This window comes from Vigna unguiculata, chromosome 1 (assembly GCF_004118075.2).
Source record: "Vigna unguiculata cultivar IT97K-499-35 chromosome 1, ASM411807v1, whole genome shotgun sequence".
Taxonomy (NCBI): Eukaryota; Viridiplantae; Streptophyta; class Magnoliopsida; order Fabales; family Fabaceae; genus Vigna; species Vigna unguiculata.
In genome coordinates, this window is record NC_040279.1 from 35,642,074 (window position 1) to 35,657,610 (window position 15,537).

General features: G+C 35.2%; 3 protein-coding genes across 3 annotated transcripts; all 3 read right to left on the reverse strand.

The window, feature by feature from the left end:
* On the reverse strand, positions 1-2,109 carry LOC114180226 (replication protein A 14 kDa subunit B). The gene is made up of 3 exons (XM_028066517.1): positions 1,860-2,109; positions 486-744; positions 1-334 (listed from the first exon to the last, which is right to left on the reverse strand). Exons 2-3 carry the CDS (start codon positions 739-741, stop codon positions 270-272), a joined length of 321 nt encoding a protein of 106 aa, XP_027922318.1. The 5' UTR covers positions 742-744; positions 1,860-2,109; the 3' UTR covers positions 1-269.
* A 902-nt stretch (positions 2,110-3,011) lies between these two features.
* On the reverse strand, positions 3,012-9,340 carry LOC114174003 (signal recognition particle 54 kDa protein, chloroplastic). Its single transcript, XM_028059113.1, has 15 exons — positions 9,105-9,340; positions 8,893-9,034; positions 8,739-8,806; positions 8,530-8,631; positions 8,077-8,229; positions 7,907-7,984; positions 7,465-7,590; positions 7,251-7,353; positions 6,945-7,045; positions 5,331-5,468; positions 5,100-5,243; positions 4,805-4,880; positions 4,083-4,168; positions 3,855-3,980; positions 3,012-3,461 (listed from the first exon to the last, which is right to left on the reverse strand). The coding sequence occupies exons 1-15, from the start codon at positions 9,249-9,251 to the stop codon at positions 3,354-3,356; spliced, it is 1,698 nt and encodes a 565-aa protein (XP_027914914.1). The 5' UTR covers positions 9,252-9,340; the 3' UTR covers positions 3,012-3,353.
* Positions 9,341-9,996: 656 nt separating this feature from the next.
* LOC114192217 (rho GTPase-activating protein 5) lies at positions 9,997-14,369 on the reverse strand. The gene is made up of 5 exons (XM_028081863.1): positions 13,630-14,369; positions 12,743-12,863; positions 12,426-12,545; positions 11,955-12,185; positions 9,997-11,066 (listed from the first exon to the last, which is right to left on the reverse strand). Exons 1-5 carry the CDS (start codon positions 14,031-14,033, stop codon positions 10,461-10,463), a joined length of 1,482 nt encoding a protein of 493 aa, XP_027937664.1. The 5' UTR covers positions 14,034-14,369; the 3' UTR covers positions 9,997-10,460.
* Between the last annotated feature and the right edge of the window lie 1,168 nt (positions 14,370-15,537).

Genomic DNA, 15,537 nt, shown 5'->3' on the forward strand with positions numbered 1-15,537 from the left:
TCAGCCGATAAAGATTATAAGATTTTAATTATACTCAGTAAAACTATTTACCAAGAGAATTAATAAATGTTTAAATTGCTACAAGTGAAGCCACTGGCATTGAGCTAGTTCTGAAGAGTGGGTAGTTTTGGCATGAGACGAATCCTCATTGTCAACTTTAGATATCAGAAAGAAAAAATGAAAAACATTCTGACCAATACAATGGTTATGTCTCCTAGTGTTCCACATGATAGAGAGACCTTCATATAATCAGATAAGCTTGTTATAGCTCACAGGAACAGGTATTTAAGTTCTCCATTTGCAAGCTGACAAAGCTTATTGTAGCTGATCATATCTGCCAATAGGGTAAAAAATACATCAGAACCCACAGCTTCATAAACTTCGGAATGCCATAAAATTAATGAAAGTGGCAGGTAATAAAAACTATTCCACATGTTTCAGCCATATCTCAAAATCAATTTGAGGAATGGGAAGGAAAACAATACCAATGGAATCACCAAAATTGGTCCATATCTCAGCAGCAATGGACTTATCACTGTTAACAATACCAAAAACTTCTACAAAAGTTGTAAGAGGAGCAGGGGGAAGTCCTTTTACTACTAGCTGTTTCTCATCTGTTGATTTTCCAATGACAACTCCACCATCAGATCGCACAACCTGCATCAGGGTCCTTACCCTCCTTCCAACATAAAAGTGCAGTAGTTCTGCATTGACAAAGGCCGCAGGATTTGACATATCCATTTTCTGCTCAAGACATAAGAAGATAATTTGATTCAACTACAGAAAAGAAAGCATCAAGCCACCCACAAATGAACAAGACAAGACTTGATGGCAAGAAAAGGTTGCCTTCTTTGATCTGTTTGATGAAACATCTAATGTTCATTTATATAAATCCTGTCTCAATTTACTCCGGTTCAAATTTCAAATATTCCTTTCACCAACTACAACTGTTGTTCATCAATGCTGACAACGGTGTGCATTCTACAGTGGACCAGTAATTTAAAGTTATGTAACAACACTAGATCACTAATACTACTGTAAGTGACCAGTCCTAATAAACGTAAGATATCTGGGACTTCCTAACACAGGCAGCAGCAAAGTAATTTGGTGTATGAGCAATGATAATTTTATTCACAAAAAACTAACATTGAGTCTCTAAACGGCAAAAGGTTTCATAATTGCAACAAACATGGCCAAAGAAAAAAAAACGCATCATATTAGAAAGGGTTTCATGCCAAATAATCAGCTTCAATGCAAGCAGAATCAAGGAAAATACTCAGTCAAAGATAACCAAATCGCTAGAGATTACAACAAAATGTAAAATGTAAATTTATTTACACTGTAACAACCTAAAAAAAACTTTGTACTACGGTGTGGATATTTTAAGGTACCATAAAACATTATTTATTTCATTATTCGGAAAAACAAAATCAGTGAGCAGTTCGTCAGTTCCATCCCTTATTCACATCAAGGAAGTAAAATGAAAGTATACGACGAAACGAGACGAGATCAATTCTATTCCGTTTTATTTTATTTCTTCAAATTTTGAAGAGCAAGCAATGTCAACTAGTTCGATTCTCTTCTATTCCACCCCTTTTCAACTATCTAAACATAGCTTTGGATTTTCTTTTTTTAATTTGGCCATAAATTGAACTCTATACCAAAACTCGCTCAACTTATTCTAGAATGTAACAATTGTTCAATTAATCGTGAAGACGACAGTGTTTATCAAAACGAAACTACTATTTGCAAAAAGAAAAATTAGAGAGCGAAAAGGAGCTGGTGAAGAATATGGAAGTGAATGTAAAAGAAGCATGAAAATGGTTTCTTACGAATGCAAAATCAGAATGAATTCTCACCAGAGTGAATGCAGAAGCCAATTTCCGAGAATCTAATCCCCAAACCTGAAGCTCACCACAAGAGAGAGCATGGGCGCTCGGGTTCTACTGCCAGTGTAAACTTTTTTTTTTCTATTCACATTTCGTCGTAATAATACATATACTGAATAAGATTTTTATTTTTTAATCCTTAAAAGATATATTATATACTCTTTTTAACCCTTTGTTATTTTTATTTTTATACCAAAGTGTGCCATTCAGTATGAAATTGGATAAGGTCAACAAATATTGTTGAGGAAGACACTCGGATACTACAATAAAAAATAACAATTTTAATTTATTTTTAAAATAAAATTTATCCGTATTATCCGACTAACATGGTGGAATCAATTACTCATTAAAAATATGTCCATACGTGACTTACACTCAAACGTGAATCATCATGTACATTGTAAGAGTTCTAGGGGTCCTCCCTGTTCTCGAACTCCCCGAGATAACTGCTCAGACTCCGCAAAACTTTCGATGATTCGAACAAGAAAAATACAAAATGATTTCTTTAAATGTTTTCTGTCTGCTAAATATTGCTATTCTAATCATTTTCTTTCCACGTTTTCTTAGGGAAACTAGAATATACCTCGCTATCCAAACATTGGATATAATTCACTTTATCATGTTACAATCCATTTTAACATTACTTTATTTAAAGTTCTCAATAACTTCAGTTATTTATAGGTTTAATAAAAAAGACTAATCTCTCAAAATGTATAGCATTGAAGTTTGAACTTTCACCTTATGAAAAACTCTTTTGCTATTTGACATTTGTATGAATAGTATTGTTTCTAAAAATATTGATTATTTGTGAATGATTCAAATTTACCTTATTAATTACATATCCATTCAACATTTGATTTGATTAGACAAAATCAAGTTTGTAGTTAAACTTGATTATTTACTCAAACGCAAATTTCACAAACTTGGCATTAATATCTCTTGAATAGGTTGTGTTGATATACATACACACACATTTTGGATTCTTGAACCATCCTTGCACGACTACATGCATTCTGTCTTTTGTCATCCATGCATTTTCCGATGTCAGAACTCCAACCAAAGAGGGGATAAAGTAACGTCTGCAAGTTAGAAAATCAAATGGAAAAAATATTGGAGGGTGTCTTGAATGTAACATTCCACAAACACACCAAGATAGAAGTTGAGATTGTGCAAGAATGACACGCATGCTTCTTAGATTTGTATATCCCGCACATATATGATACAACTCATCTCTGCCTAAATTACATCAAACTCCTGCACAACACTCAATGCAATATGAAATTATCTAATGATGGTAAGTAATTATTTTAGCCGAAGAAAGCTGAATCAAACAAGTTGGAGCTATATGAAGTGCTCTAATCATAAAGAATATTTTAGCTTAAGAAAGCCATATCGTACATGTTGATCACTAAAGACCGTTGATCCAGACTCTCCATTGTTCAGTTTTGAACCCTTCAGAGATGTTCAACTTTTGCTCCCAAAACCACGAGGACTTGGCCTTCCGGTTGTTGAGTCCATAAATACACTCCTTGATTCCGATCTCTTCCTCCTCCTTGCAGTGCCAGGTGGAGCCTGATACCGGAAGAATGAAGAAACCACAAATCATCAAATGTTATGTTAAGTAGCATGCACAATTGCACACACAAACACAAGCTATTATGTTCTGCATTTGTTTCACGACTTAAATAAGTAGAAGGTTCTAACTGTCTTGTGATTAGGGTTTAAGAAAAATGAAAATGACATCAAGTGATTAGGATTATTTCAGAATCATCTCATAGCATGGCTTCCATGCATGGCAGAAATACATTTTAAGCATAACACGCCAAACATGTCAAACGATGTCACACCTAAAGATGAGGTTTTGACTACCTAGTATTATTTTACACAAACTAGCTCAGTTATTTCAAAAATTAAATAAAGAAACTTGAAAAGTGTTAATTGCATATATATAGAAAATGAAATCACCTTTTCCTCCGCTTTAAGCGCTTCCTCAAGATTACTAAGTGTTGGAAGTGATCCACTTTCCATTACACCCATCAGGTTCTTCATACGAACACGCATTTGGAAAAGCTGAGCTACAAGTTGGCTTACCTGGTATATTCATTCCTCTATGTTAGGAAGTAGAGCCCTGGTAAATAGACCGCAGGTTCTAATGCACTTGGTTAAATTTGAAAGAAAATTCATTATACATACCTGCTGCTCTGTTTTCCCTGAATCAACAGCAACTCTTTTTCTCCTGACAGGGGATTCTGCCAACAGTTCCGGCTTTTCCCTCTCCTCTGGAAGTAATCAATAAAGGTTGGTTTTAATCTAGGTTTGAGAAATCATGGGGTAAAATAACAGTCAATTCTCCTTACGATAACAAAAAAGCATAAAATTAGCACTTTTATGATTTCATAACCAAGGGAATCTGGGCCCTAGGGTGTTTCTGACAAGTTTGATATGAGTTCTATGAAATGATCATTTGCACGTTGAAAATGTGCTTACCCGTAGTACATAATACGTATTACGCACTCTCAATGCATATATTATAACAAAGAAGAAGAAGAATATGGCAAATAGTATCACCATTGAAACCTATACACGTAAAAAAAAACTGTGACATTCAAGCCATAATCATCGTGGAAAACATCAATTGACTAAAAACCTAGGGGAGAATCGGTGAAGTATAAGAAACTCCGTCAAAAACACAGAAAAACAATCATTGCTGATAGATATAATTGAACTGGTAGCAAAAGCGAAAGTAAATTATCAAAGGACTAAATCAGCCAGGTAATGCAAGTCATCAACATACACTGCATGTTTCCTCTATCATTGCTAATTTCCAAAGATGCTCCCATGTCAAGAAAAAATTTACACAGATAAAGATGGTATGGGCAATTTTATTTAAAAAATGGTCAGTAGAGAAAAAGGACCAGGGGTCATTGCTTCTATCATTGCTTCCATATTCTGCAAATTCTTCTCTGCGTCTCTTATCTGAGAAGGAGTAACCTGCATCCATGTAGATTTATATGCAAATATCAAGAATTGGGAGAATATCAAGAATAATATGCAAACTATGGCAATGCTCAATTCAAGGCTCATAAACCAAAATTGGGATATAATGGTCAGATAATTCCCGTCCATCATTTGCAATTGTCATGGGGCATAACAGACGCAAAACTGTCATAAATATAATATTTAGTACAATTCAAGTGCAGGATCTCATACCTTCCCCATACCAGGAATCATTCCAATGACACGAGACACGGAACCCATTTTGGCAACAGTACGAGTTTGCTTTAGAAAATCATTGAAATCAAACTTTGCACTCATGATCTTCTTTTGCAGTTCTTCAGCATCTTCTTTACGCATCTACAACAGATGTGGTTAACAATTCATATTGAATACTTTATTTTTGTATTGTAGAAATAAAAGAAATAGAAATATAGTGAGACTTACAACTTCTTGTGCCTTCTCTACGAAAGAAAGAACATCTCCCATTCCAAGTATGCGTCCTGCCATCCGATCAGGGTAAAAAGGTTCAAGATCCTCCATTCGTTCCCCTCGTCCTACTAGTTTAATTGGCTTTCCAGATACCTGCCATCATTGAACTATCCAAGTAAACAAAATGAGAGAAGGAAAGAGATTTAGAACGGTATGTTGTATTAATCAGTTCACAGTTCTAAATGTGCTTATTCCTTTGCACTCTGTTTTCTTCATCCAAAATTTGAACGCTGTCACTTCAAAAAATCAATTAAATATAGCAAAAACCTCCCATAATTAAGGGCATGCCAGCTTCTTTACATTCACAAATTAAATGACGCATAACTAGTATACTTTGGCTCAGAAATTCAGGAGTCATATAAGTCAGGTTTAGATATCTGCCACTCATTCCAAATTCAATGTGGCTATAAGATATTTATGGACAATATTGCAAAGGCAGATCCTCCAATAAATCATGAGTAATCAGTACAGGGTGCAACATTTCCCTAGATACATACATTCACAGCATGAGAGCAAGGATGCAGCATAACATTTGTTTCCCCTTAGAAGAGTTTGTCAAAATTTCATTTCCAGGCTATTATGTTCTTGAATTGAAATACATTCCAGGGACCTATTATGTTAATACTTACCAGGATAAAAAAAAAACTGTTCTATGTTATTTCAGAGACAACATAAAAGTTGGGAGGTTGAGCCATCAAAGCGAAATAGACTAGTTGGGTGTCTAGAAGTGTTTATTTGGGCTTATGGAAGTGCCTTAGGAAATTTCTATAAACCTTTTTTACTCTATTTCAATAACCTACACTGAAAAGCTTATCAAAATAAACCCCAAGCTTACAAATAAACTCTCATTTGACAAAAAAATTTCCCAATAAATGCTTAATTAAGTCATTTACCCAGGCCTTTCACCGTCTGAAACCCAAAAGCTATCTTTAAAGGGAGAACTCCCCAAGTCTTACAAAAAGTCTTTTGGCCATATTAATTGATTAGGATTTAACACAACCATCATCCAAGAACTGGACATTTGGAGCATGCAGTTTGACTCTTTAACAAGTAACCCGAAATTAGGATGGATATACTTAACCCATAGCTAGCTCAAGGAGTACTTCAGCCATATTCCAAGCTAATGTGGGATCTTAACCCAAACTTCATCCGAGGACCAAACATTTAGAGTATTAGAGACCCAAATCTAGGATCGGATACACTTTGATACTTAACCCAAATGATAGCCAAGTTTTACAAGAAATACTTTTAGATATATTTCTAGCCAATATGGGATTTTAACACCATTGAGGGCGTTATTTCTGATCTCTAGCCTTCTGTCAGTGTAATTGACACAACACGTCCCACAAAGAACAGCTAAGATGGTATGATTTCCTTTCCTCATGCATCTATTATTCACATCTGTAAATTAAGGGAACCAACTTTGAAGAAGTTTGTAGTATTAAAATTTATGGGATAGAATGGTCAACGTTGCTTAAGACAAAAACAAATTGCAAGCTTGCAGCAAAGTTTGAAAACAAAATAGAAAATAAAAACATTTTAGGAAAGCTAAGATAAAGGCAGGCAAACCTCTTTGACACTCAAAGCTGCTCCACCTCTTGAATCACCATCAAGCTTTGTCAAGATGGCACCTGTTATTCCAATCTCAAGATTGAAAGTAGTCACTAACGCTGTACAAAGAAAATAGTAGTGTCAGAATTTTGAAATGGTTATAATGTTGGAGTATAATAATTAATAACTTTCACAAGGCACAAGATTACACCAAAGCCAAAAGAAACAGATCAGTAATATGATCATTAATTTTTTTATCATTGGACTATTTGTAGAAAAAAAAAATCCATTCATGTAAAGGAGTACAAATACACTTCTGAATACCTGCAGCTTCTTGCCCTGTCATTGCATCCACAACTAGCAACACTTCTGTTGGATTCAATGCCCTTTTAACTTCTTTCAACTCATCCATCATTGTCTTGTCAATCTGTCCAATAAGAAATACAACCGTAATCAATCAAATAAAAAATGATTCAAGAATAAACAGAAAAATGAAATAATTATTTGTTATAACATTTCCAATCCCGTAGAGAATCACCTGCAGTCTACCGGCGGTATCAACAATAACAACATCAATTTTCTTCTTTTTTGCCTCTTCTAAGCCTTGTTTGGCAATTTCTGAAGGTTTAACATCAGTACCTGCTGTATAGACAGGCACATCTACCTGATACAAGCTACAACTAAATATAAATATGATAAAATGACAGAAGAAATGAGATAAGTGAAATAATATTAATTAGGTCTCTAATGTCTGATTCAATTGGTTAAAAAAATCCATATTTTAAGAGCCTAATATAGATCAATAAATACACTGAAAATGCCTAAGAGAAAATATAGCTGGATACCAAAGCACTGCCTAACAACACAAACATAACACCCCATAAAACACATCACTTCCACTTCAATACTTTCTTCATCAGTTTTGTGGTAGTAGCAACAGAATCTGAGGGACCAACTTCAATGCAATAAAATTCCAGTACCTGTTTTCCCAAAATAGAAAGCTGGTCAATAGCAGCAGGTCTATATACATCGCCAGCAACCAGCATGCAACTTTTTCCCTGAGATAAAATTGAAACGATTAGCTTCAAATTTTCAGTAAGGTGCAGGAACTACAAACTACAAGGAGGTAGAATAAGTGAGAAAAAAACACCTGTTTCTTGAGATAATTTGCCAACTTTGCACAGACGGTTGTCTTCCCAACTCCTTGCAGTCCAGCCAATAAAATGACAGTGGGACCAGATTTGGCAAAAACCAGTTCAGAAACCTCTCCACCCATCAATTGTACAAGTTCATCATGTACAATCTGCAAAACCCAATGATCAGCACAACACCCATTTCATTATTGTATAGATATTCAGTACTCAGAACAAAAATAGAACAATATCCTATACAGATCTCACTTTTACTGCATGTGAAATATGCACATATTACCAAGACAAACCAAAATATGCATAAACAGGCAATAGTACAATAGTGCTATAATGCAAAAGTCATACGGTGCATTCCATACCACAAACTCCAAATGCAGTTTGACAACCCTCACCCAACATAAAAGAAAAAGGAGATAAAATCAGTTGAATTCAAATGCAAAGTTCAGATTTACCTTAACCAATTGCTGATCCGGTTTCACCCCTCGAATGACACCAACACCCACAGCCTGATCACTGACAGACTGCACAAACCTTCTGACAACAGGAAGACTAACCTGCCAAAACAACACGCATCTACTTAAGGCCCTGTTTGTTTACCACTTTCAAAAACAGTTTCCTAGAATCTGTGACAACTCAAAATCATGTTAAAAAGAAAACTTACATCGGCTTCTAGAAGAGCTCTCCTAATATCTCGCATAGGCTCCACAATGTTCTCTTTAGACAAAACCTCTACACAGATAAACAAACATACAAATCATTTCAACAACAATCTAAACAATGTAATAAGTCCTTAATTCTAGTAAAATTTGGAAAACCTTCTCCTTTGAGTTTGTTCCATGCAGTCTCAAGGCCACTTGTCAATTGGCCAAACATTTCAGCCCTCACCACTACTCCGCGCAGGTCCCTTCTCACGGCCACACCCTTGGAGTTGGAGTTCACCCAACCCCATACCTCTTTCTGCGACACAACCCTAATTAGTTTATTAATTATCACAGAACGTGTTTGTGTTAAACAGTAAGCAACATACCGCGAACCAGTTTCTGGAAGATAAGGAAGCGTTGGTGGAAGAAGGAGAGAGCTTCACTGGTTTGGCAGAAGAAGAACGCAGGGTTCTGTTGTGAGAGAAAGAAAGGGAAAGAGTGGAGAAATGGCGGGAACCTGCTACTGCTTCCATGTCTTCTTCTCTGCACAACCTCTCAAGCTTCCTTTCTATCTGTTATCCACACCCACAACTCAACATTGTAACAACGTGGCATGCCTCAATGTTTCATCAATTTTACGTTTTTTTTTAGTATCTATTCATGATTAGTAATTAAAAAATATGACTCGTCAATTTTAATGAATTTTGCAATCACTTTGTTATTTAAAAAATTAATTAATTTGTTTAAGAAATCCGGAAAGTAATTAGAACTCGGTTTTATTCATATATCTTATTATTGATCATAGTATACCGATTTGGTATTTATTTTTACCTTTTTATCTTCCTATTACGCTGTATAACTTATTTTATTTAACTTAATCAACTTAAAAGGAATTTTTTTATAATTTTGAATACTTTTTTATATATTAAATATTTAAAATATTAATATTTTTTAATTAAATTTTCGTCATTTATCTACATTTGTTTACCTCTTAAGAAATGTTGTGAGATATTAAGAAAACGTGTCTGGTAATATAAATACAATATTATACTTAATATATGACTGATTTTTATTATTTTAATTAAAAATATTTTGAATAAATTTTTTTTTTTGCTTTTCTTAATTTCTATGTCATCACTTTAAAGAGACTGACCTGATTAACGCATTTTAATTAAATTAATAAAAATATTTGTAATCTTTATAATTTAAAACCTGAAATAATTTTAAAATCATTCATCACACATTGAAATGGTAACTTATTTCTATCAGTCCATCATGTTTCATATGTTGAAACCATCCCTTAAATATTCCAAACTGACATACATAGGGTCATTCATACAAAAAAATGTGTTGAACAAAGCATACAGACACAACTTTGAATTCGTTAAATTCTATACTTCAGCAACGGAAAGAAAATCGTTAGGAAAGTCTGCATGGTTAATGACAGAGAATAAAGAAACATGGTTAAAAAACTCAGCAAGAAACAACAACAGAAAAAACACAACACCAAACTAGTAGTAGTTGTAGTAGTAGTTGTAGTAGTAGTAGTGAGAATTTCCCAACGTGGAAACACAAACAGAGATCTCCCCTTTAAACCTTCTCCTTTCCCTTTCCTTCCCCATGTTGGTGCCTTCACAACATTGATGTGCTTCAACAATTATGCAGAAACATTATGGGAGTACCACTTTTCTTCTGTCATCCTGTCCCTCAGGCAGCAAGATAGAAGGATCAGACAGAACCTTTCAACGCCAAGCTTCAGCCAACTCCGTTCTTGAATTTATTCGCCCAATGATGGCAGTTCCGAGGTTCTTCTCTGCAGCTCCTGCTACTGGAAGTTCCATCACCTTTTTGGAACATTTGTCCATATCATAAGTACTCAACTGAAGGCTTTTGCTCCTGCAAAATTTTGCAGGATCCCCTTTTGTCTGCCCAGTGGTGAGGCCACAGTCTTGAAGCCCAATTGCAAAAGAGCAAATTTGAGACAAAAGATTGCAAGGACAATTGTCAACCAACAACCTATTTCCAGCAGAAATCAAATTTTGGGTAGATGTCGGCAAACTTTTGGATTCAGTTTCACAGCCATCTTCAGCAAGATGACTAGGGCTTTGTTGAGATGGCTCTGCAGTGACAAATAATGTATCTTCTTCATCGTCACTGCAATCTTTTGGAACCTTGTGTAGCATTTCTGAATTGCTATGGTGTCCATCATCGTCAAAAGAATTAAGATCTGGAACAGGATTTGATTTTACAATAGACTCCTCTCTTTCCTTAAGTGTCTTTACGACCAGTGTCTTGAGAAAATTCATGACTTGTACTGCATACATCAAAGCAGTCAAAGGATCTGCCATCTGTAGTTGACATGCCACAGAAATACTGTTATTGCGATGTAGACTAAACATAACCACAGAAAAATATTACAATTTTGCACAGCATGGTAGAATCAAGATTAATGGAGAAAAAACACATTGCTACTGTTGCAACGCAAATCAACCATAACCTTTGGCCAAACAGTGATTTTACATGGCAAACTAAAAAATTTTAGGAATGCAAGAAACCACTGCCAAATTTACGTGGTACTAAACTGAAATTTGGTTCTGAATATTCATAAGAATTAAAAGGAAAGGTTCCAGTTTTACACAGACCTCTCTGGTTTGAACATTTCATGCCATTCTGAAGAATATTCAACCATCTAAAAGATCTTCTATAGTTCGACAACAAGCACGTGATTTAGAACAATGAACCTAGGCTACAAATCTAGTCCTCTGGGGAAGTGTACTCACTTGGACTAGGGTATCAGAGTCTCTGAGGAAGATAAAATCTCAAAATTACTAAGAAAAGGCAAAATGATTACAGTGGTGGCCAATCTATAGACTCAACATGATAAGTTAACCTTATTCTAGATTAGAATAAGATAATCCAGCATACCATATATTCCCGTAATAACTAACATTATCAAACACATAGCCTTGATTTCAAAATTAAAATCCTAAAACTACTAGCCTTTATACATCACCCAGATCTTCAAAAATATGATGAATCCCTTTTAAGGGTGAAAAAACTATTTGTGCAAATCTTTTTTCACCAAATTTTGTATTCCTTCAGTTGAAGACATACAATCATTGAAATTGTACTCAATAAGATGGGGTTGACTTGCATTGTAAGAATTCAATAACAAAAATCGGGGCTAAGAATAGAACTGTAAACTACATTTGAAACAGAAAATGATCTAGTCTTACTTGGGTCATGTTTGGTGCGAAAACCATTGCAACATTACGTGCATTCATCTTGTTCAAGCTTTCCATTTGAGCAACATCTGCCATTAAGTTTATTGCCCAATCTAGCAAGGCAGCTTCTGTTGGAGGAAGAAGCCTCACAAGCTGAGCACATTCTTCTTCTGATTGGGATTGCATTACCTGCTCGGGGGAGAGAGGGTCCAATACCCCAGTAGGTAGTTCTCTGAACCAAGCCTGTGAAGGAACACAAGCACATCAAAATTAATGAAATAATCTCTTCAATGCATCCACCACTCTACCCATTGGTTGAAAAAAGGAAAAAATTTAACATTAGCATATTATTAAATTCAACTACACAACTTTCAAATAGAAGACCAGACCAAAATCCAACAATCCTAGACCCTAATTCTGAATAAGTCTCAAAATAATTAGAAAAACATAACTGTGTGATCTTGAAGGGGAAAAAATAGTTACCTTTATGAGACCTGCCAAGCAGTGCACATCAATGCCATCTGGTACAACTCCTCTGTTCAATTGTTCCCTCACAAACTCCTCTTGACCGTTTTCAGCATTGATTCTGAAGATTCCTTCAGCCTGTATGTATACATTTAAATCTCAAGATTCAAGTCTAATTAAAATTTTAAAAAAATAAAACAATTATACAAAAGGTATCTATTAAATCACAAGCAAAACATGGTAAAAACCAATTATACTATTAAAGAAACACACTTCTTCAAAACACCTTTACATTCTCAACAAGGTAAGGAAGAACTAAGAGCTGGGATAAATACCTGCAGGCCTCCTTGTGCATACAAATGTCTCTGCATTAACAGCAGTATTGTAGGTACACTATTTCCTCTGGCGTCAAAAGAGAGCTGCATAGATTCTGTTGAAACTCCAAAAACATTTGCACTACAGATAGCAAATAAAAAATATATCAACGTTTAGGGGATAATAGAATTAAGGATACATGCACCGAACACATAATGAGCCAGGTATAGGAGAAGATCGCTAAAAAGTAGTTGAACCAGGGTTTATCATTACTTGCCGGGTCAGTAGCAAGAAATAATCAATTGTTTATGAACAAACAAGTAAATAGAATGACCTTTCCCTGCCTCTCATTTTTCTTATACCGTTTACTTTTTACAATGAACCAAATCCACTTCAGAAAAAGGACAACTTACACTTTATCAGTACGAAATTAACTACAAATTATATATGGATAACATGACAGAAACCTCTGACTGAAAAAAAAGAGTATAATTATGTCCTAGAGAGCCTTCAATTGTATCTACCATTCAACCCTTTTAGAAAGTAAGACCAGTGTAAATCTAAATCATGCGAGCAGACACTGAATCAAAGGAATGCTATATCCATGTCTATGCAATGATTGAACCACATCAGCACAGAATAACCTAAAAAACTTGATATGGAAACATAAACTTGTAAATTCCACCTCATCTGTTAAGAACAGGATACCAATTTTAAAATTCTATATCACACAAGTTCAATTAATACCACTCTAGCCATGAAACAAAAAAGAAGCCCATTAACTAAGATTTCTAACAAAAACTCTTTTCAGAACCCAGCCTCTTAGAATAAAGTACCAATCCAATGACAGCAAATTTCTAAGAAAGATTAAATTTAGAAGAAACCCCAAGTTTCCTTGAGAACATACCTAGCACTGGGGGACCTCCTGGGAACTTCTGGCTCAAACTCAACAGGCAAACCGAGAAACCCATGGAAGCGATCGAAGGTGACATGAGCCACGTGCCTCACATTGGAAGGCCACCCAATCTCCATGGAAGAAGAAGTAGAAGAAGCTGTAGTGCTGCACCCAATCAGAGACTTCCGAAACGTAGCTATCAAAAGGGTCAAAATAGAAAGCTGATCCCTTTCTCTTTCCCTTTTTCTCTCTTCTTCTTCCTCTTCTTCTTCTTCAGCTTCCAAATCCAAAGGGGACTGTGGCAGCACCCTTTCTTCCACAGTGGGAGCGTTAATAAGGGAACTTGGGTGCGACCCATCATTGGGTGTGAGACCACCACAGCTTGACGATGAAGGCAACTGAAGCACTTCCGTCATATTTGATTCTTTCCCTTCCCACCACTTTTAATAACAACAACAATAACAATAATAATAATAATAATAATATATTAATTATTATTATTATTATGTTATTATTAGTATTATTCTTCTCCTTCTCCTAATTCCAATTTCCTCACCGAAAAAAGCCAAGATTTTGGTGGAGTAGAGTTTCCTTCAAGAAAAGGGTCTCGGAAGGTGAGACGTTACCATCATTACTGTGCCTTCGGAGACGAATCATGTCATATAAGAAAGAAAAGAAAAAGAAGAAGATGCGGTTGTTGGAAATGGTTAGGGTGAACTGCAGAAGAAGAGAGAGAAAGAAATGTGCATAATGTAAGAATTGTTGTTGCTATTATTATTCTTCTTCTTATTATTATTATTTATTAATTATTAATGTTTGTTCATCTTTTTGGTGGTGGCATTGGGGATGCTTTCCACCTCACACCTTGCCAATCTGGTACTCATATTATTTCTTCCCAGATTCACTCCCAAAGATCACACCTTTGACCCCACTTTTCCTCAACACCCTCTGGGTCTCACTTAATATACCAATCTTTTACCATTCTTAATACCATATTAATTACATACAAATATCTCACATAGCACTTTTAGCAAACAGTTTATGTATGCACAGTAACACACTTTTTACATTAACCACACATTCATATGCATACACTTATCCACAATTAATAACCAGTTTCTGCATTAACTCCACATGTTAATCTGATTTTGTATAGATAATAACATTACCAAATTTTGTAACTTTATGATCATAGAAATCAGTCTTGTCTTTTAAATGACATGCTTTAAATAACGTTTTCTTTCAATTCACACAATTACAGACTAATCTTTTTTGACAAGATCAACACAAGTTATCTGTTACATAATTACTAGATCTGATCTAACAGTTCACTTTTAATGCTTATACACTGTTAAGAACCAACTTTAAATTTTCATTGGAAAACGAAAACTGTCATTGAATCAAGTTCTGACCTAATGTATTAAAGAAACTTAATTACAGTTATTAACATGTCAGCTTTAGTCCAATTCTGTGTGCAGCATTTCAGTTGGGGTGAACTTATTGCAAGATTAATGGCAGCAGCAAAAATGAATGTTATGTTTTGAAATTGAGCTAGTGTAGGGTGGCGTGTGAGTATGTAATGTACCATTAGTCTCTTAATTTGTGTGTCCATTTCATAGGGAATAACAAGCATTACTCTCACACACCAAACCAATCTAAAGTCCAAAATCCAACAAGATGATGAATGAAGCCATGATCACGACGTGTGAGAACAAGACATCAGAGGTGTACGCTAACCATTCGCTAGTGTGTTCACTGCCCTATCTATTTCCAACTTTTTTTTCACTGAATTGTCACCGTTTTCTCTTCTTGGAACCTACTATTTTTAATGTTGTGCATGCTTTTTGGTTGGGGTCATTTTAACTGTGCATGTTTGTGAAGAAGCTCTCTGTGTAGGGTTAGTGTTGCTAAAATCTACCT